At 44.2% G+C, this 21295-nt stretch overlaps 1 protein-coding gene and 1 long non-coding RNA gene across 11 annotated transcripts in view; one reads left to right on the top strand and one right to left on the bottom strand.

Annotated features, from left to right (window-relative positions):
• LOC116220793 overlaps positions 1-8158 on the bottom strand; it is a 44575-nt gene extending 36417 nt beyond the window's left edge. For all 6 annotated transcript variants that reach the window (XR_004163873.2, XR_004163874.2, XR_004163870.2 and 3 more), the window contains exons 1-2: positions 8067-8158; positions 7592-7681 (exon numbers count right to left, since the gene is read on the bottom strand). This is a non-coding gene — a long non-coding RNA (uncharacterized LOC116220793). The remainder of the gene's footprint in view (positions 1-7591; positions 7682-8066) is intronic.
• Positions 8159-8397: 239 nt separating this feature from the next.
• mpped2a (metallophosphoesterase domain containing 2a) overlaps positions 8398-21295 on the top strand; it is a 52812-nt gene continuing 39914 nt past the window's right edge. Inside the window, exons 1-4 of one of the 5 annotated variants that reach the window (XM_031569142.2) lie at positions 8719-9035; positions 9117-9170; positions 10366-10654; positions 20033-20214. In XM_031569142.2, the coding sequence (XP_031425002.1) occupies positions 10527-10654; positions 20033-20214 (310 nt within the window). In that variant the 5' untranslated portion in view covers positions 8719-9035; positions 9117-9170; positions 10366-10526. Of the gene's footprint in view, positions 8536-8718; positions 9171-9240; positions 9640-9700; positions 9935-10365; positions 10655-20032; positions 20215-21295 lie in introns of those variants that run through there. The other 4 variants (XM_012827011.3, XM_042708036.1, XM_012827010.3 and 1 more) reach the window with 4 other exon arrangements.

Below are 21295 nucleotides of genomic sequence, written 5' to 3'. Positions count from 1 at the left end.
CTGAGACACATAATTGTTGATATTAAATGTAGAAATAGTTTGGGTAATGTGTTTTTGTTTCTTCCCATTTCCATCTCTTCAATTATTACATGTCCAAATTGAATTATCTTGCTCTTTGGTTTTCTCCTTGGAGATGGGCAGACAGTCAATCAAGTCCGTTGGTCACCTGGAGAGCGTCATTAACCAGGAAATTAAATGGTGTCTGTGTGAGCGTGAGGGAGATGTGGCGTGTAGGGGGTATGTGATAGGGGCGGGATGAGGAAAGCTTTCCACAACTAACATAATTGAATTTTGCATCAGCCTCACATCGCCCGGTCTCTAAACGCCCATCCAGGACCAAATCATACACCCTCTAAACACACACATGTGCACACATACACACTCACACACACACACACTGGCAAACATAAATTATTGCACATGGTCATCTGTTTGTAACCTTAATGGAAAATGTCATCAACTCACACAGCAGGACAGAAAGCAATGAAAATCCATGTGCATAAGTCTTGAGCTACCTTCACAGATACGAATGCAGACACAATCACCACACTGATCCACACAGCATTTCTAAAAAATATATACAGTGGGGAAAATAAGTATTTGAACCCCTGTCGATTTCGCATGTTTGACCACTTGCAAAGAAATGTGTGATCTATAATTGTAATAGTAGGTGTATTTTAACAGTGAGAAACAGAATATCAACAAAAAAATCCAGAAAACTGCATTTTATAACATGTATGACTTAATTTGCAATTGATGCAGAAAATAAGTATTTGAACCCCTAGCAAAACATGACTTAATACTTGGTGGAATAACCCTTGTTGGCAAGCACAGACGTCAGACTTTTCTTGTAGTTGGTCACCAGGTTTACACACATCTCAGGAGGGATTTTGGTCCACTCCTCTTTGCAGATCCTCTCCAAATCCTTAAGGTTGCGTTTTCAATGGGAGGGAATGAGGGAATGAGGTTCAAGCCCAATATTCCACGTTACATGGCCCCATCCATAGTCCCCTCGATGCAGTGGAGTCGTCCTGTACCCTTGGCAGAGAAACAGCCCCAAAGCATAATGTTTCCACCTCCATGCTTGACGGTGGGGATGGTGTCATATTCAGCATTCTTCCCCCTCCAAACGCGGCAAGTCGAGTTGATGCCAAAGAGCTTGATTTTGGTCTCATCTGACCACATCCTGTCTCCCAATCCTCCTTAGAATCATTTAAGTGTTCATTGGCAAATTTCAGACGGCCCTGTACATGTGCTTCCTTGAGCAGGGGGACCTTGCGAGTGCTGCAGTACTTCAAACCATTACGGCGTAGTGTGTTGCCAATGGTTTTCTTGGTGACTGTGGTCCCAGCTGCCTTGAGATCATTCACAAGCTCCCCCTGTGTAGTTCTGGGGTTATTCTGCACCTTTCGGATGATCACCGATACCGCACAAGGGGATATCTTGCATTGAGCCCCAGACCTGGAGCGATGGAAAGTTGTTTGGTGTTGCTTCCATTTACGAATAATCGCACCAATAGTTGTCTGCTTCTCACCAAGCTGCTTGCCGATGGTTTTGTAACCCATTCCAGCCTTGTGCAGGTCTACAATCTTATCTCTGACGTCCTTGGTCAACTCTTTGGTCTTGCCCATGGTGGTGAGGTTGAAGGTGTGAAGTATGATTCTTTGGACAGGTTTCTTTTATACACGTCACCAGTTGAGATCAGGTGTACCTTGTTAAGCCTAATGAGGACTAATCTGTGTGCTTCTTGGGCACATAACTGGTCATTGGGAGCCAGAATTCTTGCTGTTTGCTTGGGGGTTCAAATACTTATTTTCTGCATCAAATACAAATAAAGTCATAAATGTTATAAAATGCAGTTTTCTGGATTTGTTTGTTGATATTCTATTTCTCACTGTTAAAATACACCTACCATTACAATTATAGATCACACATTTCTTTGCAAGTGGCCAAACTTGCGAAATCGGCAGGGGTTCAAATACTTATTTTCCCCACTGTATATATATATATATATATATATATATATACACACACACACACAACACAACACACACACACACACACACACACACACACAAACAACACACACACACACACACACACACACACACACACACACACACACACACACACACACACACACACACACACACACACACACACACACACACACACACACACACACACACACACACACACACACACACACACACACACACAATGTTCAGTTTCACACGACCCCCTGTAGTGACAAAGATTAAAATGCTGTATGCTATACCCCCATTGGCTATGATAAAACACTTCACAAAGAGGGAGAGAGTCATATCTGGAGCTGACAAGAGGAAGAGCTGAGCTAAATTCACGACATGTGTGAGAAAAGAGCTGCTTTTCAGGGAGATGAACTGGATAGGACGAGCATATCTCAGCACTCATAAGACTGGTCAATGTACAGTTTTACATGGTTGTATGCTGCCCCCTTTCCTCCAAATTTCTAACTTCTGTTCAGATGCAACTGAAAGAGAGTGTGAGAGAGAGAGACAGACAGAGAGACAGAGAGAGAGAAACAGAGGGGAGGGTAAGGGGGGGGGGCACGCACACTTCAGACTTATAACATTTCCAACTTCTGATCAGATGAAACAGAAAGAGAGTGTGTGAGAGAGACAGAGAGACAGAGAGAAAAAAGGGGGGGGGGGCAGGCACACTTCAGACTTATAAAATTGCACTTTTAAACATTGATTTTAAATATATCAAATTTCTCCTCCTCCTTTCTCTCTTCCCACACGTCATCATTCTTTTCTTCTTTCTCCTAATTACAAATGTCAAAATCAACCAAAGTTAGAAAATTCCGCTGCTATGTTGTGTAATTTCATGTACGTGTATCTCGTTAAATTAGCTGGAATATCAGGCACATTTCTGTTCTCTGTATGCATGACTTGAAATAAAAGCCATTACTTGACATACACATACACATACACACCTGTACAATCACATATAAACACACAGACAGACACACACACACATACACATATACAGTGGGGAAAATAAGTATTTGAACCCCTGCCGATTTCGCAAGTTTGGCCACTTGCAAAGAAATGTGTGATCTATAATTGTAATGGTAGGTGTATTTTAACAGTGAGAAATAGAATATCAACAAACAAATCCAGAAAACTGCATTTTATAACATTTATGACTTTATTTGTATTTGATGCAGAAAATAAGTATTTGAACCCCTAAGCAAACAGCAAGAATTCTGGCTCCCAATGACCAGTTATGTGCCCAAGAAGCACACAGATTAGTCCTCATTAGGCCTAACAAGGTACACCTGATCTCAACTGGTGACGTGTATAAAAGAAACCTGTCCAAAGAATCATACTTCACACCTTCAACCTCACCACCATGGGCAAGACCAAAGAGTTGACCAAGGAAGTCAGAGATAAGATTGTAGACCTGCACAAGGCGGGAATGGGTTACAAAACCATCGGCAAGCAGCTTGGTGAGAAGCAGACAACTATTGGTGTGATTATTCGCAAATGGAAGCAACACCAAACAACTGTCCATCGCTCTAGGTCTGGGGCTCCATGCAAGATATCCCCTCGTGCGGTATCGGTGATCATCCGAAAGGTGCAGAATAACCCCAGAACTACACAGGGGGAGCTTGTGAATGATCTCAAGGCAGCTGGGACCACAGTCACCAAGAAAACCATTGGCAACACACTACGCCGTAATGGTTTGAAGTACTGCAGAACTCTCAAGGAAGCACATGTACAGGGCCGTCTGAAGTTTGCCAATGAACACTTGAATGATTCTAAGGAGGATTGGGAGACAGGATGTGGTCAGATGAGACCAAAATCAAGCTCTTTGGCATCAACTCGACTTGCCGCGTTTGGAGGGGGATGAATGCTGAATATGACACCATCCCCACCGTCAAGCATGGAGGTGGAAACATTATGCTTTGGGGCTGTTTCTCTGCCAAGGGTACAGGACGACTCCACTGCATCGAGGGGACTATGGATGGGGCCATGTAAATGTGGAATATTGGGCTTGAACCTCATTCCCTCATTCCCTCCCATTGAAAACGCAACCTTAAGGATTTGGAGAGGATCTGCAAAGAGGAATGGACCAAAATCCCTCCTGAGATGTGTGTAAACCTGGTGACCAACTACAAGAAAAGTCTGACGTCTGTGCTTGCCAACAAGGGTTATTCCACCAAGTACTAAGTCATGTTTTGCTAGGGGTTCAAATACTTATTTTCTGCATCAAATGCAAATTAAGTCATAAATGTTATAAAATGCAGTTTTCTGGATTTTTTTGTTGATATTCTGTTTCTCACTGTTAAAATATACCTACTATTACAATTATAGATCACACATTTCTTTGCAAGTGGCCAAACTTGCGAAATCGGCAGGGGTTCAAATACTTATTTTCCCCACTGTATATAAGAGAGGTAAACTGGTGGAAAAAAACAGTACAGTAAAATGATGGCCCTTACACACAGCAGTGAAACCACATACCCTCATACAAAAAAAGAGAAATCAAAGCACTCTCCCTGTATGTCTGAACCATGAAGTCAATATTACAATCTGTACTGCAGATCTTTGCCACATACAAGACTCCCCCATGTGCTCTCTCTCTCTCTCTCTCTCTCTCTCTCTCTCTCACACACACTCTCTCTCTCTCTCTCTCTCTCTCTCTCTCCACACTTTCAGCGCTGCAGGGGTGCTGATGCAGGGGGATGTGGAGGGGTTTGTCCATGATTGATCCATCGCCGCTTCTCCACATTACTGCGGGTTACGGGGGAAAGACGGCACTAAGGCACCTCAGCCTCCACAGAGAATCCACCCGTAGCCTTTGGCTCCGAGAGGCTAAGGCTGGAATATTAGCTGAGCTAAAAGGGCAAGGGGAGTTGGAGGTGATTTTTCTTTCTTTCTTTTTTTTTCTTCTTTTTTTCCGGAGCTCCCTACTCTGCTGATAAGGCTCACGGCTCATTCAGAATCACTACCCTTTGCTTCAGGTGCAAAATCTTTACTTTGGGTTAAAGAGCATGAAGAATAAGATTTAAAAAAGGTAACGCAGACATTTTGTCCAGGGTTGAAGACAGTGTATTATCCTCCTAAGAGACTAAGACGTAGATTTTTGCCCTGTGCCTTTACGCAACGTGATATTTCTGACCTCCTACGGTCACGTGGACCGCTAGGGAATTCAGTTTTTTAACAACTACCCAGTGGTTTTGTCTGCTGTGCAGAGGTACCTGCTGAGGGCCTGCCAAGCATCTAATAAACCAACATTGTTTGCTTTATGGAAATATGACTGAGATATGACAACAGGGACAGAACATAGCAACAGGGCTCGACTATACAGTGGTTCTATACCTGTTTGCTCAGAAGCTTGATTTCTGATGGCCAGTCAGGAATCAATAAAACTCAACAGAAATCGTTACATGTCAGTCAACAGAAAAAGTATAGACAAGACTTTTTCCAAGGGTTACATTTTTTTGTTGCAATTTGTCCTTGTACTATACTTAACAACATGAAAACAAAAGCCACTAGATGAGCATCTGTATTGTTCTAAGTTTCCAAGAACAATAGACTTGTCAGTGTCATGACCTGAACACTGCCCTTCCACAGTAGCACTTAATCTGAAAACACCTCGCACAAATTCAAGTAACATTAGCATAACAAATCATGTTTTCCTCAGTTTCAGGGTGCCCCCATGAGCTCTAAACAATTCCATTTGCACACCACCTAAATAGCACTATGCGTGGTGTACATAAATCTGTGTTCTCCGGTAGCCCTGATACTCTGTGGCCATTGTGTCTGGGTTAAGTGAATATCGCCTCGCTGAAGGCAGATGAAATAGAGTGCCATTCTCCCTTCCCAGTTAATATGGGCTTTATTCCTTTTCCATTTTCATGGAAAGTCATTTTAGCCGCTTTTATAGAAGGTCATAAAATATATAGTGGATTTTTAACACTCTGCATAACATTTACATTTTCTATTGTATAGATGTGATCAGAGAAAGGGGGAACTGAATAAAACATTCATGGCAGAAGCCATTTCTTCTGTGACATTTGGGCCCGTATCTACCATCAGGATTTTTTATGCAGCCAGGGGACCAAATGGTGGTCAAATGTTTAAACGTGGCCCTTCCGAATAAAATTTAAACTCTGCTTTCACATTAACGCCCCACGGCTAGTCAGAGGAAATGCATTTTTCTGGAGATAAGAGAAAAGTCAAATGGAAATGACTCCAGGAGCGATGTGGTGGGGGTGAGCGCCATGATGATGGTCTGTGGAAATTGAAGCATGTCAGTAAAATTAGAAAATCCACCTTGGCCCCGGCAATCGGGCGGAAATGTAAATGTTGCGCACTGCGTTAGTGGCATTGAGTGGCACACAATGGATCGCTTATTTATACGATCTGCATCCCCCCACCCAATGAGCGCCCAATGAGCACTGCATAGGAGCACACAAACAGCACATTCAGCTGCCAAATGGTTCGACGTTGGAGTTGTTTTTTGTGTCTGTTGACGGTGCAAACCAATTGTAAAAAGGGCAGATTGATGTTTGGATGAAGTATGGCGATATTATTAGTGGTTATTCCTTTGCAGTGCATGGTATGAGACTGTGCATGAAATTGAACTGGAGTGTCTTTGAGATCTTTGTGGTTGTCCACAGAGAGATCAATAAGAGCAGTACTAACGAGCCACTGTAACCACAGCTAGATACTATTTTAGCGAGCCCTAAGTTTACTGACGGTTACACAGGCTTGTATGACAGGTGAATAACAGAGATGAGTGGCCTCTCTTCACAACTTGATGCCACTTCACTTCAGTGGTCTTGGAATGCACACACAGTCCATACACATTTTGCCTCTCATCTTTTTGTACCCTCCCAATCTCTCTCTCTCTCACTCAAACCAGTGACAAAGAGGAATCGTCTGTCGACAACTTGTTTTTTTCCATATATGAAAATGTCCCTCTCTTTGGAATGCGCAAACACACACACACACACACACACACACACACACACACACACACACACACACACACACACACACACACACACACACACACACACACACACACACACGTGCAAGTGCATACACACACATATGGGGATTATTGAAGTAACAGAATGATTGGAGTCACATTGCAACCATCTCTCTGTAGTATGCAGCATCACGATTAAACAAAATCCATGACTAAGCACAAGCTTAATAGTTAAAATTTCTGGTCAACTACAATAAATATTAAAGATGAGATGCAAACCTGTGTCAAATAATGCTGTAATTGCAACTCAAATTATTTAATTAATCTAACTTTTCCACACACACTTGAGTGCCTGTGTGTGCTCAAAAACCATGACATATACAGTATGAGGTTTCAATTCAAATACAAATATTCACCAAAATAAATATTACGTATTTGATTTTAAATATATACTTTTATTGCTTCATCTTTACTAAATGATTAAGCCATCTACCACTGTGTTGCATACAATGTAGATGTATAACACCTACTGATTGTCAAACCCATTAACCATCTCCATTAGCTTAACTGCTTGTTTGCTTGTCTTCTGTAAAAAGCCACTTACCTCCATTTAACTTTTCAGTGTCCAAGACCACTATCCAGTTAGCACTTTGATCTAGCCCACCACAATTGTGCCCAATACTCAATCGGTAGCCTAAATGAGAGGAAATGTCATGAGCAAATAGATTGCCCTTATTATAATGAGCAATGGACACAGAGTAAATCTGCCACTCAAGTGCTTGACTTGACATCAGTGTCAAATTTAATCAGGCCCGGACCTTCCCTGTTGACAGAATTCAAAGCTATAGTTTTCCAGTTTGACCTATGTTACTGCGATTCAAAGTGCTGGTGTTTTTTACAGATTGTTAAATAGGATATATGAATTTTAATGTAATTCAGTCCTTTAAGCTACAAGTGATCTAAACTGCATAGTGTATGCACCACCAATCCAAAAAAAATAAGTGTCTTGCATCTAATTAATCCAAAAGTGCGGTACAAAATAGGCATAAATAAAACAATTGCACGTCTGAAATACTCACTTAATAAGGACATTCTAAGAGCGCGAAATACAACGGCAGCATGGAAATTCACCACATGGAAGCGCCGCCGCGTCTATCATGGCTGTTCCTCCCTGCATACAGACAGTGTACAGTGGGGTAGGCTACATATTCAAACCCTATACACGCCGCCATGCCTAAGCGGGGCTGTGCTCTAGAACGTGCTCTCTGACCCCAGTGGCAGTCCCTTCTCACTACACTGCGGTCGAGACTCCCCCTCTCCCAGATCGAGGCTTGCTCCTGTTCTCTCTCCCTCTCTCTCCCTCCCTCGCTCCGTTTCTGTCTGTCTCGCCTACTCCAAAGCTAGCCCGGAGGTCCCTCAGGGTCGAAGGTTCTGCCCTGCCTGCTCCGAGTTCCACCCCTCGGCCACCGAAATCTGCATTGGCCCTCGCATGGACCAGCGTCTTTAAGTGCGAAGAGGGCGACCCCGACGCGTACCGGCCACTGAAAGGTATTCACCGCTCGCTTTTGCTTTGAAATTCACACAGGGGAAAAAAAACAAGACACAAAGCCGTAGGTTAGAGGTGCCTTGTCATTTACGAGGGAGAGCAAGGAGGTTAGAACCGCGGCGACCGCCGAATAGCCTAATTTACAGCTATACAGTAGACACAGAATCCCAAGTTCATGGTTTCATAGACAAATTTTCTGTTTTAAAAATTGAATTGTTGTAGAACTCGACGTGGTTATCTCGTATTATGTGGTGTCATAGGTTCAATTTGGTTGCTTTTCCTCTTTCTCTCAGATAAGTCATCAGATTGAAAGAGTACACTCAGTTCTTGAAATACGTATTCTGCTCAACTTAACCTCGTTTCCCTACATTTTATCCCACCTAGGGAGAGTTAAACAGAAGGGCGCACATGTTGAGAGCTTTATCAAGAGCAAAGTCGTGTATTTAAAATGCAACGGCAGGTTTTAGCTGGCTAAGCTAGTTGGTGCTAGCAAGCTACTAAGGTAAGCGGTCGGTTTTGCAGAATACGCAAAGTGTACCAACGTTGCACATTGTTTAATGTGCAGTTGTGCACCATTTCATAGGCTCCCTCAAAGAATACCGGAACAAAGTTTATGAATGAATAATATTAAACTGTGGTGAGTAATACATATTCAGGTGCATTCAAATTTGGATGCATTTTTGTGGTTGTGAATATATTATTTCCCAGGCCTGAGTTGCATAGAGGGAGGGATTTTTGGATACACTAACAACGCCAACATTACATGTAATTGGTGGATAGTGGTGCAGGGGCATATTCCTTTCTCGCCAAATGTTTTTATCAACTACCCTGCGCTACATTGTCTTTCATCGTTAAATGATGAGGAAATGAAAGCGATACATTGTAACAAATTCTCAAGTGTTTGCGCCCCAAGTTGTTGTTAATGGGTTGATTTACTAGGTGGACAGTGGGTTTAGGGTGAGTGACGGAGCGCCGGGGGTCCTATATAAAAAGCTTGAGGGGGCGATGTCATGTCTATTGACTACTGACGAATCATCCGAAGGACCGTTGAGGGAGAATCTGGGGAGAATACAAGAAAGGGAAATCTCGTTGACCGCCGCTAACTTGTGAGTTGGAATCGTTTGAGCTCTGCGAATACTCATAGTCTTTTTTAGTTATTCGATGGAAAATCGCAGCCTATAGTTTATTTACTCAACACTTTGCCGTCATCTTCAGTCATCGACAGAATGTTTATATTGTCTTTATATTATATATAAAGTTTTACTTTATATTATGCCCAAGTCCAAGTTTGTATGTGAAATATTTTTTACCAACTGTTTAGTTTCAGACAATTTATTCGGCGTGTGGTCATTTTTTTTTTTTTTAAACTCAAACGATTTGCGATAGGGAAAAGACGATTTAGTAAGCTTCTTTATGTAATTTATTGTTTTAATGCTGGTGTTTTCACGCGGATTTGCTGTTTAATGCATTTATGTATATGACTTTCTTTTAGAATAGTTTAATATGTCTCAGTAGATATCAAATCAGTAGATATAATTTGAACATTATTTTGTCACTGAACATATTCAACGAATTGAATATACCTCGCAATGTAAAACCAGGAGCTTGTATATTTTTTTTGACCAGGAAATTGTGAAAAGATTCATCGATGTCCGTGTATTTATTTTCCTTTTTGTCATTCCTCACCTGTGAGAACTTTTCTGTTCATTATTGTGTCTGTGCAGTGCCTATGCTGTTTCTCTTGTATTTACAACCTATGTCAGAAAACCTGAGGATATGTGACACTGCTCTAAATGACCCTGCCTCCTGTTCTGTTCCCCCCTGTAATGCAGATCCTGTTCACGTGTAGCGCTGAGTGGTGAGACAGAGGAGGAGGACAACGTCGTTTTTCCTGTTTTTTTCTCCACCCGGGAGGCAGTTCTTGAAGGATGCCGGCCGTGTGTCTCAGGGCAGAGGCCTGCTGATTTCTCTGATGTTGTGACTGTAAAGCAGGATGGCCCACGGAATGCCGACACAGGGCAAAGTGACCATCACCGTGGACGAGTACAGCTCCAACCCCACACAAGCCTTCACCCACTACAACATCAACCAGAGCCGCTTTCAGCCGCCCCATGTCCACATGTGAGTACGCCAACATCGCCGCCGCCGCCACCGCAACCTCCTCTTCGTCCTTTCTGTTTTGTTCCGTTCATCTCTCTATCCTGCTCTCCTCTCCTTCCTTGCACACAGGATGCTTTGTGCAGGAGCTCGCAATTCACGTCTGTGCTATTGCCTCTTTGTTTGATTTGTTCCAATAAGTTTGGGTTTGGTTTGTGAGTGATGGTGAAGCAAGGTGGCAGAGCAGTGCAGTTTTTTCAGGTCTGTTACTACATTGGCTTTTTTCATTATGTTTTGGTGCATTTATTTTACCTACTCCAGAAAGGTTTTTAGCCATATGTAGTGCAGCTTTAACATTTATTTTTAGATCATGTAAGTTAGTGAAACACATCCATAATATGTCTCTTCTTTTGCCACCTTATAATTAGAGCGTGAAGTCTGATTAAAGTATTCATGCTCTGTGAAAAGTGTGCTGTATCACTTTGTTTTGTTCATAATTTCTGTCACCTGTAAATTCTGACAAAGTTAATTGTTCTCAACGTTTCTGAAGAAAATGAAATCCCCAAATGTAAATTTTCCCTCACAAACTTATGAGCGGCAACCCATTTGTTCCCATTGGCACCCATGTTTCTCCATATTTCCCTATTATTACATTCAGGAGCATTCATTTACATTGACTGTATTGTAGGAGTGTGTGTGTGTGTCGTCCAGCTAAGACTCGTTTTGACGGCCGCTGGTCCACCTCTGTTGCCTGTGTCTTCGCTCTTCACGGCCCCTGTTTGTCGGTTAAGCCCGTGTGTAGTTTCCTCTCCGTCCTTAAGCTCGGAGGTTCCTGCGGCCCTCGGCCCAGATGGCCCTCCCTTAATGGCAGCGCTGCTGCTTATAGAATACCCGCTCTGTTCTGGGAAAGTTGGCCTTGTTTAGATTTGCCAGAGATAATGATCCGACTCGCCCTGGGCCAGCGCTCCGTCTGCATCCACATTATTTGGACATAAATAAAAAAATCGGAGTTCCTCTCTTTAAAGCCGAGCACGCGCTGCGCACACACACACACACACACACACACACACACACACACACACACACACACACACACACACACACACACACACACACAAAAAAGAGAAGGAAAGCAAAAGAGAGGGGAACCTTTGAAACTCTATACATGCTAATGTCTATGTGTGGGTGTGTCTGTCTCTCTTTCTGCTACAACACACTCTCTCTCTCTATCACACACACACACACACCTTCCAAAATTGTACTGTTAACCATTTCTCGTTAATCGAGAAATTATAGGAGTTTTTTTTTAAAAGGAGTGTTGTGACTCTTGTGAGTTACACGGCACTGTGCTTTGTGTGTAGCGTGGCCAAACACACACACAGTGCTCTCTGACCCACATAGGAGAGCACACAGCCCCTCGTACATCAGTAGCAATTACCCTGCCTAATGCGTGGCAGCGTGACCCTGGAGTCAAACACGGCGTTCTCCTGAGCACGGGACTCCCTCTGCGCGATGCACACACACAGCCGTTGGTTTTTGGCCGTTCATCGCTGCCTTTTTCCCTCCCTTCCACATTTGTTCCACATTGTTGTTGGGTTTTTCTTTTCTTTTCCCTCCTTCTTTCTTTCTTTTTTTTCTCTCCACTGTTCTTCCTGTTTGGATGCGCCGGCGCAGTAAACACAGGGGGCAACAGAAAACATATGCTGTTGGTATGGTAATCACACTGCAGCCAGTTTCAGCGAGATATACTGTACGGCAAGGCCCAGCCAGAGCGAACGAGAGATAGTGGGAGATAGCGAGCAGCGCTCTGGGGGCCAGCCCTGTGTCATTGGAGCCCTCTTCTCATTCATCCTTTTCCTCCCCGTTTGGCTCTTGGTATTCATCTTCAAACTTAGTCAGGCAACAACTAAAACACCTACATACTTGTTCCCATTCCACCCCGTCTCCCTATCAGCCTAACCATGTTGGACCCAATGAATTTTGTATTTGGGCTTCACTTGCAACAGATGAATTTGCATGGTTTCACTGTGTCACTGCAGCAGCATAGGGGCTAAGCGTATCCCTCTCCCTGCGCTGGCAGTGTAATGGATCTCCATTTAGATCCCCATTCCTTGCATACTTGGTTCTCCATGTCTTAGACGGGACCTGGAATTACACAGAAATGTTGCTAATTTCCAACTAAGATAAGTGAGGAGTATAAAAGGACTGTTAAAACGTCATGTCCTCTGACTGTTACACACAAAGGCTTCAGACCCGTGTCTCGTATTCTCCTTGTTGGTTTCACTGACATTCCATAAATCCAGATGCCGTCCTTAGTCCCTCGTTAATTATTCCCACCCAATGAATAATTAAGATGCTCATAAAAGTGTGAATCATTTAACAAGTTAAACTCGGCGACGCAGCAGGCGACAGCAAGCAGCATGTGCTCTACAAGCCCTCGTGGTAAAAGGGGGGATCAAGGCTAGACCCACGGTTCCGTCACTAGACCCACGGTTCAGTCAGTCAGCCACGGTCTCGCAAATACACACGTGCCGAACAAACTGACGCGTGGTCTCCTGCTCTCTCCCATACACACTGACTAATGTGCGCAGAGTAAATTGGAGGTGAAGGAAATTAACTAGGATGGAAAGTTCTTTAAAGAAATAGCCCATCTACATGAACCTGATTTTTTTTTTCTGCTTACCAAAGTACTTTTTTGTCAGAAATGAAAATGACCTCCCATTGATTTTTTTTATTTTTTTCTGAAACCAAACGTCTGGAACATAGCTGCTCTTTAACCTCATTTACTTCTTGTTGAAAGAGTTTAATTCAATCCTTTTCTCATATATATATATATATGTGTATGAGAAAAGGATTGAATATATATATATGTATGTTTTTTTTTCTGTTCCCTTTCTCTTGTGGTGGTCAAAGTCATTCTTCCAGCCATAAGATTTTTTAAATTAAAACCTATTTCCTGAATGGTCATGGTAAATATTCCTTTTGCTGTTATTATATTTTCTGGTGACCGGTAATAGAAAGGCAGTGCAGTGTGTGTGCACACACACACACACACACACACACACACACAAACACGCACACCGGACTCTTGCAGTGGGGGAAAGATTGGAACTAGCAGAGCTTGATGGGGACAGTAATTGTTGTGAGCATCTCCATGTCGGCCTCTTCCCAGTCCCAGTAATGCAAATGTCTAGCGGAATTAAATCAGGCAAGCATCACCTCTCTCCTCTCTCTCCTGTCCTTGTTTCATTTCCTCTGCTCCCCTCTTCTTTCCTCTCCCCTGCTCTTCTCTCTCTTTCCTTCCGTCCGTCCGTCCGTCCTCCTCCTGCCTTTCTGAAGAGGCCTTGAACCAGGGAGCGATGTGGCGCTCGGCTCCCAATTTGAGCTCCTTTTGTGCGCTGGGCACGGGGACCCTTTCCTAGCCCCCCACTAGAGTGGCTTTGAAATGGGAGAACCCTTGATTAAGCTGGCGGGCCCCTTCTGCTGCCTGCGCCCGGGAACCGTGGGTCGCCGGGGTCAAGTGACAGTTGACATTGGGCAGGTCTGGCCCTTCGTGTTGATTGAAGTCTTTTTTTTTTTTTTTCTTTCTTTTTTTTTTTGGATGTCTGTGGAGGAGACATCCTGCTTTAGGGCAGGGCGGAGAGACAGAGGGGTGAGAGTCTGAGGTTGATGTCACCCCGAATAACACCCCTTCTCACACAAACACCAGACCCCTCGCAACACACTGAGAACGCCGAACCTCACTGGTGGCAGGAGCGCCATCTCATGTAGCCTTCGACGCCACAAACCACACAACGCCACAAACCAAGCAAGGAGTGGCCTCGCCACCACGCTAGGGTGTTGATCGCAGTTTTTGTTTTCACATGGTCGTCATTTCAGCAAGGCCTTTTTTTGTGTCCTTGCACAAGCTCTGCCTGCATTTAAGCCCTCGATGCGTCCACAGAAGTGTCTTTTGAGGACTCGGGAATGTGTCCTCGTTCACTTCACGGCCCTCGACTCTGACTCCACAATCAAGACGCGTGAATTAGCACAGGAAGCCAGAGGAAGTGGTGGCCATTTATTTATGAATGCGTCACTGGTAGGTTCTGTCTGCAGTGGGGTTCAACACTTTTCCATTACGCCTCGGCAAAAGCCCCATTACGGCTCTGCTGCATAGTACAGTTGTGGAGGGAAAAAAAAAAAAAAAGCTGCAGGGAGCACATTAGAGCTTGAGCGCCCTGTCACCCAGACTTATATTAAAACCCTTCTACTTAAAGTGTGTGTGTGTGTTTGTGCGCTCTGTTTGCCTCTCTATCTTTCTCTTCGCTCTCTCTCTCTCTCTCTCTCTCTCTCTCTCTCTTTCTCTCTCTCTCTTTCTCTCTCTCTCTCTCTCTCTCTCTCTCTCTCTAGTCAGTCCAGCTCTCCTCCTTATTCCTTAGTACCAGCATCTTCTCTTTCCAATTTCTCTCTCTGTCCTCTCTCATTCTCACCCCCCCCCCCCTCTCTCTCTCACTTGCACTCACACATAGACACACTCTCACACACGCACTTGCACACAGACTCACTCTGACATTTTTGTGCTCAATTTGTTTCTCTGAAGTTTATTGAATTAGTGCCGACAGCTGAAAAGCTGAAGATAAGATAGACATTGCTCTCTCTCTCTCTCTCTCTCTTTCTCCCCCCCCCCTCTCTCTCTCTCGCAGTTTGAGATTGTGTTTCTCAGTATATGAGTGTGTGGGGGTGGGGGAGTAAATGCATTTTGATGTTTCACCTCCGAGAGCAATAAAGTGCTGAAGATGGGGAGTGGAGGAGCAAATGTAAATATTTGTAAGCTCTTGATGATTATCATTGAATTTTTTTTCTCTCTCTCTCCCTCTCTCTCTGGCTTGTCGAGTTTCCCTGGCACGGTTTATTACACACACACACACACACACACACACACACACACACGTGGCTTCTGAGGGAGGGCGATAAGGAGAAAAAGTCCATTTCCCGCCACAGATCAGTGGCGTGGCGATGCTATCCCCATCAAAGGCTTGGCTGCGGGGCACTCTCTCTCTCTCCCTCTCTCCAAGTGGCGCACAGCAGCGCAACTCCAAAACATGCTTCTCTGAAATATTAATACTCACAGGGGTTTGGATCTCTCTCCCTTTTTCTTTTCTTTCCTTTCTGTCTGTCTGTTCCTCCAGCACCCCTCTTCAAATGGAGTCTCTGCTCTTAGGCTAAGGCAGACATGAGGGGGCTGAACTTTAAGTGGTCAGAGAGAGCGAATACATGGGAAGGGATCACTATAGCGAGTAGAAGGGAAATGCAGCGGGGAGAGTGGTGATGGACGATATCACACATCCGAGTCATGGTCACTGTTCAACGGCAGTGCTTTTTCAGACACATTCACATTTTATGCTTCGTTTTTTTTTTTTTTGGCCATACTTTTGAAAGCGTTGCTTTTAATAAATTGTTCTGTGGTGATATGGCTTTCCTTCCCGCCTGTTGACAAGTCAAGAGGACACGCATAAATTGGGCGTGTAATAACGAGGGAGAGCGCGGGGCCGGCTTAAGTCGATTAGCCATTCTGTGATTGCCCCCTGAGCCGGCAAGTTCCCTGTTTGAGTCTCAAATTAGTGCAGGCATTGACCAGACAATCACGGGCCCGAGAGGGGGCAGAGAGGGCAGGGCGAGGCCAGGTCTGGGAGAATGATACGGGCCTCTGATTGGCTGGCGGCTGTTTTGTAGAGATCAAAGCGTGTTGATGGAGCCCTCTTACACAGCTGTTTGACAGGCTTTATCAAGCAGTCGACATGAAAGTGCCCTCAATAGTCAACATGTGAAGTGTTTAATGTATGTGTTTTCATAGTTTATATTTGCTTATGTGTAGCTTTAAATGTAGAGCAAAAGTTCACACTTTCTTCAAAAGAAGAACTGCATATTTTGGTTTAATTCAGTTGATATATAGGATCTTTCTGCAGATCATATAAATCAAATATTTTTTTTCATTGTTGCGTTTATGTATTGTTTTAGAAACCAGCAGTTTCTCAAACAACTGCCTGCCTTTGAAGTTATATTATAGAAATGTAGGTTAAAAAGCATTTTCTTTTTCCTTTTCCACGCATTTGACAAAAGCCGTTCAGGAAATGGCACACAGACTAGTCTGGTTTACAGTGATTTAAAGTGAGCTGAATTAACATGCGCTCAGATCACTGGGGCTGCTCCACTTTGACCCAGTTCAGACTTCTGTTTTTCCAAAAGGCCAAAGAGTTGAGCGAGCTCTTGTCAAATAAAATCTCCCTTACAGATATCACCAGGGCTTCCCTCTCTGCCTCAGTCTCTCTCCCCTTACAGTACCGCATATGCATCTAATAAAGACCCTGCCGTTCATCCGCTGGCTGTCTCTTATCCTACTGTCCCTCTGTTTCTTTTTTTCTCTTTCATTTTTTCTTTCTTTCTTTCCCTTATCTGCATTTGACCTAACATGTCAAGGCTTTTTATTATGAATTTCAATTTTTTTTTGTCGCTTTTCTCACAAGCGAGAAGGCCTTTAGGGAGTTTCAGATATCCCTGAGTTTAACAGGTACTCGGGCCCATGGTAGTTTTCTGTACCGTATCGCCATGTTTTATGGAGCCACTTCAGTCTGTGTGATTATTTTTTTTTTCTTCTCTTTTTTCTCCTGTGCCGACCAGATGATAACATTATCACATACACCTCACCTTCCTCCCCCTCCTCCTCCTTCTCTTGCCGGCTCGGTTTCATTTTGGGCAGATTCAGTTTGGAAGGAGTGGTATTTCCCAGGGTTTTATCCTAACCCGATTTTCTCTGGGAATAAACCCGCGGCTGGAATAATCTTCCCACTTCTTTCCACCTGATGAATATTTAATATGACGAGGACGACGAACACAAGCTCTCACTCTCAGTGCCACTGCTGGGTGTTTGTGTGTGTGTGTGTGTGTGTGTGTGTGTGTGTGTGTGTGTGTGTGTGTGTGTGTGTGTGTGTGTGTGTGTGTGTGTGTGTGTGTGTGTGTGTGTGTGTGTGTGTGTGTGTGTGTGTGTGTGTGTGTGGTTGGCAGTTGTGGTTTTGTTTTTGTTTGGGTGAGGCTGGGTACAGGCAAGGCGAAAAACAGCTTTCCATGTGAGTGTTTTTTGTCAGTAGTGTTTTCACTTGGTTGACACATAGTAGAAGACAGGTGAAAATGGGATCCTGTGTGTTTGTGCATGTGTGCTTGTATGCGGGTGAAACAGGGTGCAGAACTGACAGGGCAAAAAAAGATGGTGTGGATTATTAACAGACTATATGCAATCTCGGTAAATACTCAGCATGCATTCCTAAATGATTCAGAACCCCCATCATGCCCCCTTCAAAGTTGTGCAGCCTATTTCTAGGGGCAGCAAAAAAAAAGTCTATACACAAACGCACACACATGCACATCCACATGCACACAGACTTATTACAGCTTGCCATGTTTTAATTGATATGGGTCATTTTCTTTCATTTAATGCCAGATTAAATCTCGGCACCAGAGAAATGCAAAACGCTCTCCTCTCCTACCTCTTTCACTCTCTTTCTCTGTCTGTGCATTTTGGTGCATACGATCTCATCTTGGTGGCTGTGTTTTCTTTGTCTTTCCCAAAGTGTGTGTGTGTGTGTGTGTGTGTGTGTGTGTGTGTGTGTGTGTGTGTGTGTGTGTGTGTGTGTGTGTGTGTGTGTGTGTGTGTGTGTGTGTGTTCAGACCGTTTTAGAGGGTATGTGGACTGAGCACTTTGACAGGATCTTTTTAGCCCCTGCCCTCAGTGTGTGTGTGTTTGTGGTAATGAAGGTAGGTCAGAGGCCTCTGCACTCTCACAGCCTCTATAACTAGAACTGCCAAACCCATGGCATCCTTTGCCACAGAGGACAAAATCTAATCTATGACTGTGTGTGTGTGTGTGTGTGTGTGAGAGAGAGAGAGAGGATATGCATGTGTGAGAGTAGAGTGTCTAGCTACTGTTTGTGTGTATGTATGAGCACGGCACTAAGACAGCGTCAGAGTGTGTGTCTTTGTGTGTGTACTGAGTGCACATTAACTTTAATTTGCCGCATTCAATCAATAACAAATATCGCTTTCTTTTGGGTTGAATATGTTTCCCTCTCTCCCTGGCTGTGTTTACAGAGCAGTAATTTCCTGTGAAGGTGGCCCATTTCAGATGCGCTGCTCCCTCTCTAACCACCCGACCTCTTGAAATGATTTTCGGCCCCTTTTCTCCCGTTCCTAGCTCCCTGTTCTTTGTTTCGACTGAACTCCGTCCCCCATCGTTCTTTTTTTCTTTTTCTCCCTTGTTAGCAGATTTTCTAGATGCGCTCATACACTACCAGTCTCTGCAAAGAAGTGTCCCAATTTTGGGCTCCATAATGGCAATAGCCGTATTTTGCCATCATGTGTGATTTCGTGGAGTGCTTCCCCCCCCCCCCCCCCCCCCGTCTCTTTTCGAATGTGCGACTGCTTATCAGGGGCCGCAGTGACGGTGATGTGTGTTCAGCCGAGGCGGTGTGCTTTTTTGCAGCGCGGAGCTGCGGCACTCTCTCTTTGTCAGACGGAAGACGCAAGTGTTAATTAGAGAACGCCAAGGCCTTCTGTGGACTGACATCCCCTTTTAGTAATGAAATAATGGCGAGAAGGAAAGTGCTGCTTATTGCACATTGCTGACTTCAGTTACAGCCAAGAACTCTCGTGCTCTCTTTCTTTCAAGCCCCCCCCCCTTTCTCCGTCTCCTGCATTTTCCTTTTAGATGAAGAATTCGTTTTTTTTTTTTTTTTTTTCCCTCTTTCTCTCTATCTTACTCTCCCCCATTTCACTGCCAGCAGCCCCACCACCCAACTCCTACACAACCTTTGGACAAATAAATAAAAAGGATCTCCAGACGCGCATTACAAGCATAATTTGCTCATCAGGGATGACAATCCTTGCCTCTCTTTAAGTCCTGCAGCTCTGCGTTTGCTCTGAGCAACAGAGAACATCCCTTCCCACAGGTTATAGGGCTGTTTGTTCCCTTTGTGTTCTGCCCTTTAAAGAAAAGACAGTCTTAACGTTGATGCTCAGTGTGCAGGTTTATATTTTAGGAGCAGGCTGGAGGAGTCAATTAGTCAATTAGACTGTCTAGACTATGCATGTTATATTGTACATTTTGTTAAGCTGTGTTCCGGGGGATATATATAGATCTGTTTTGTGAGTTTTGTCTTATACAAATACGACTATGTCTGTGTGATAGAAATGTTGTCAAATTACTTAAAAAAATAAATAAAAATAAAAATAATTATTTGCACCTGTATTGTGGAATTTATGAAATGTTTTACTGATCTTTTTCATACTTTTTTTTCCGATTGTCTCTCCCTCTCTCTCTCTCTCCCCCCCCCCCTCTCTCTCTCTCCCTGTGTCCCTCTCTCCGTTTCTTAGGGTGGACCCTATCTCGTATGACAGTCCCAAGCCAGGGGGCCACACGCGTTTCGTGTGTGTGTCCGACACACACTCGCGGACAGATGGCATCCAGATGCCATACGGCGACGTTCTGCTGCACACGGGCGACTTCACTGAGCTGGGCCTCCCCTCCGAGGTCAAGAAGTTTAACGACTGGCTAGGTACAGCACCTCAGTTAACCCCCGCTCCACCCTGCTTAACCCCTCACACTGTGGATACTGTGTGTGTGTGTGTGTGTGTGTGTGTGTGTGTGTGTGTGTGTGTGTGTGTGTGTGTGTGTGTGTTGTGGCTGCCCAGCCCTCAAAAGGACGCAACCAGGGAATTACAAAAGGAACGTTCTTTATTAACGCTTTAATCACCAACTTAGGCACTGAAACATTACAACAAAGGTAATCAAATGAACAGAATGGGGTAAACCCTCCGGCTTGCACCCAGTGCTACCGGCACCTTCCCCTCTGTCTCTCTCTCTCTCGTCAGCCTTTCTTACTGACTGTTTTAAAGTCTTTGTCTGACTAGTTGGCACTGATCAGCAACTAGTCAGACAATCTACACCTGTGTGTCCAATTAGGGAATGGCCCGACCTGCCTAGTCCCCAGAACACCTCCCCAGGGTCCTAAAGCCTGCCCTGTATAGTCCTAGTAAGGGAAATCAGCCATGTTTAAACTAAGTGGGAGCCCAAGAGCAGCTTGGGCTACCACAGTGTGTGCGTGCGCGTGCGTGCGTGCTTGTTGAATGTCGGGTGTAGATCGGTGCGCCTTGACAGCTTTGCAGGGTCTGGTCGGTCTGTCATTCAGGGAAGTGTGTGGGCGTGGGTATGACTTCATTGCAGTATGACCTGACTCTCAGAAATCCACCAAACGGGTGACAGATATTTCTCTCTCTATCTCTCTCTCTCTCTCTCTCTCTCTCCCCATCTCTTTCTCCTTCCATTACTCCTATTCTTATTCTCACATAAACATGTCCAAGTCTTCCTCTTTCTAGTGTGTGTTTCTCTCAGATTCTCTTCCATTCTCTTTCTGTGTGTGTGTGTGTGTGTGTGTGTGTGTGTGTGTGTGTGTGTGTGTGTGTGTGTGTGTGTGTGTGTGTGTGTGTGTGTGTGTGTGTGTGTGTACAGTACACCAGCCTTTCACACCTCACATCTGAAGGGTGTGTTTTTTAGCTGCTACCACACAGGAGTTATTTACTCCTTCTTGATTTTTTTGATTATATATGTTTCTCTGCCTGGTTACTTGTGACACGTGT

The sequence above is a fragment of the Clupea harengus genome, chromosome 6, assembly GCF_900700415.2.
Source record: "Clupea harengus chromosome 6, Ch_v2.0.2, whole genome shotgun sequence".
NCBI classification, from domain to species: domain Eukaryota; kingdom Metazoa; phylum Chordata; class Actinopteri; order Clupeiformes; family Clupeidae; genus Clupea; species Clupea harengus.
The sequence above is the reverse complement of the archived record's forward strand: the minus strand, read 5'-3'. Positions and strand labels throughout refer to the sequence as shown.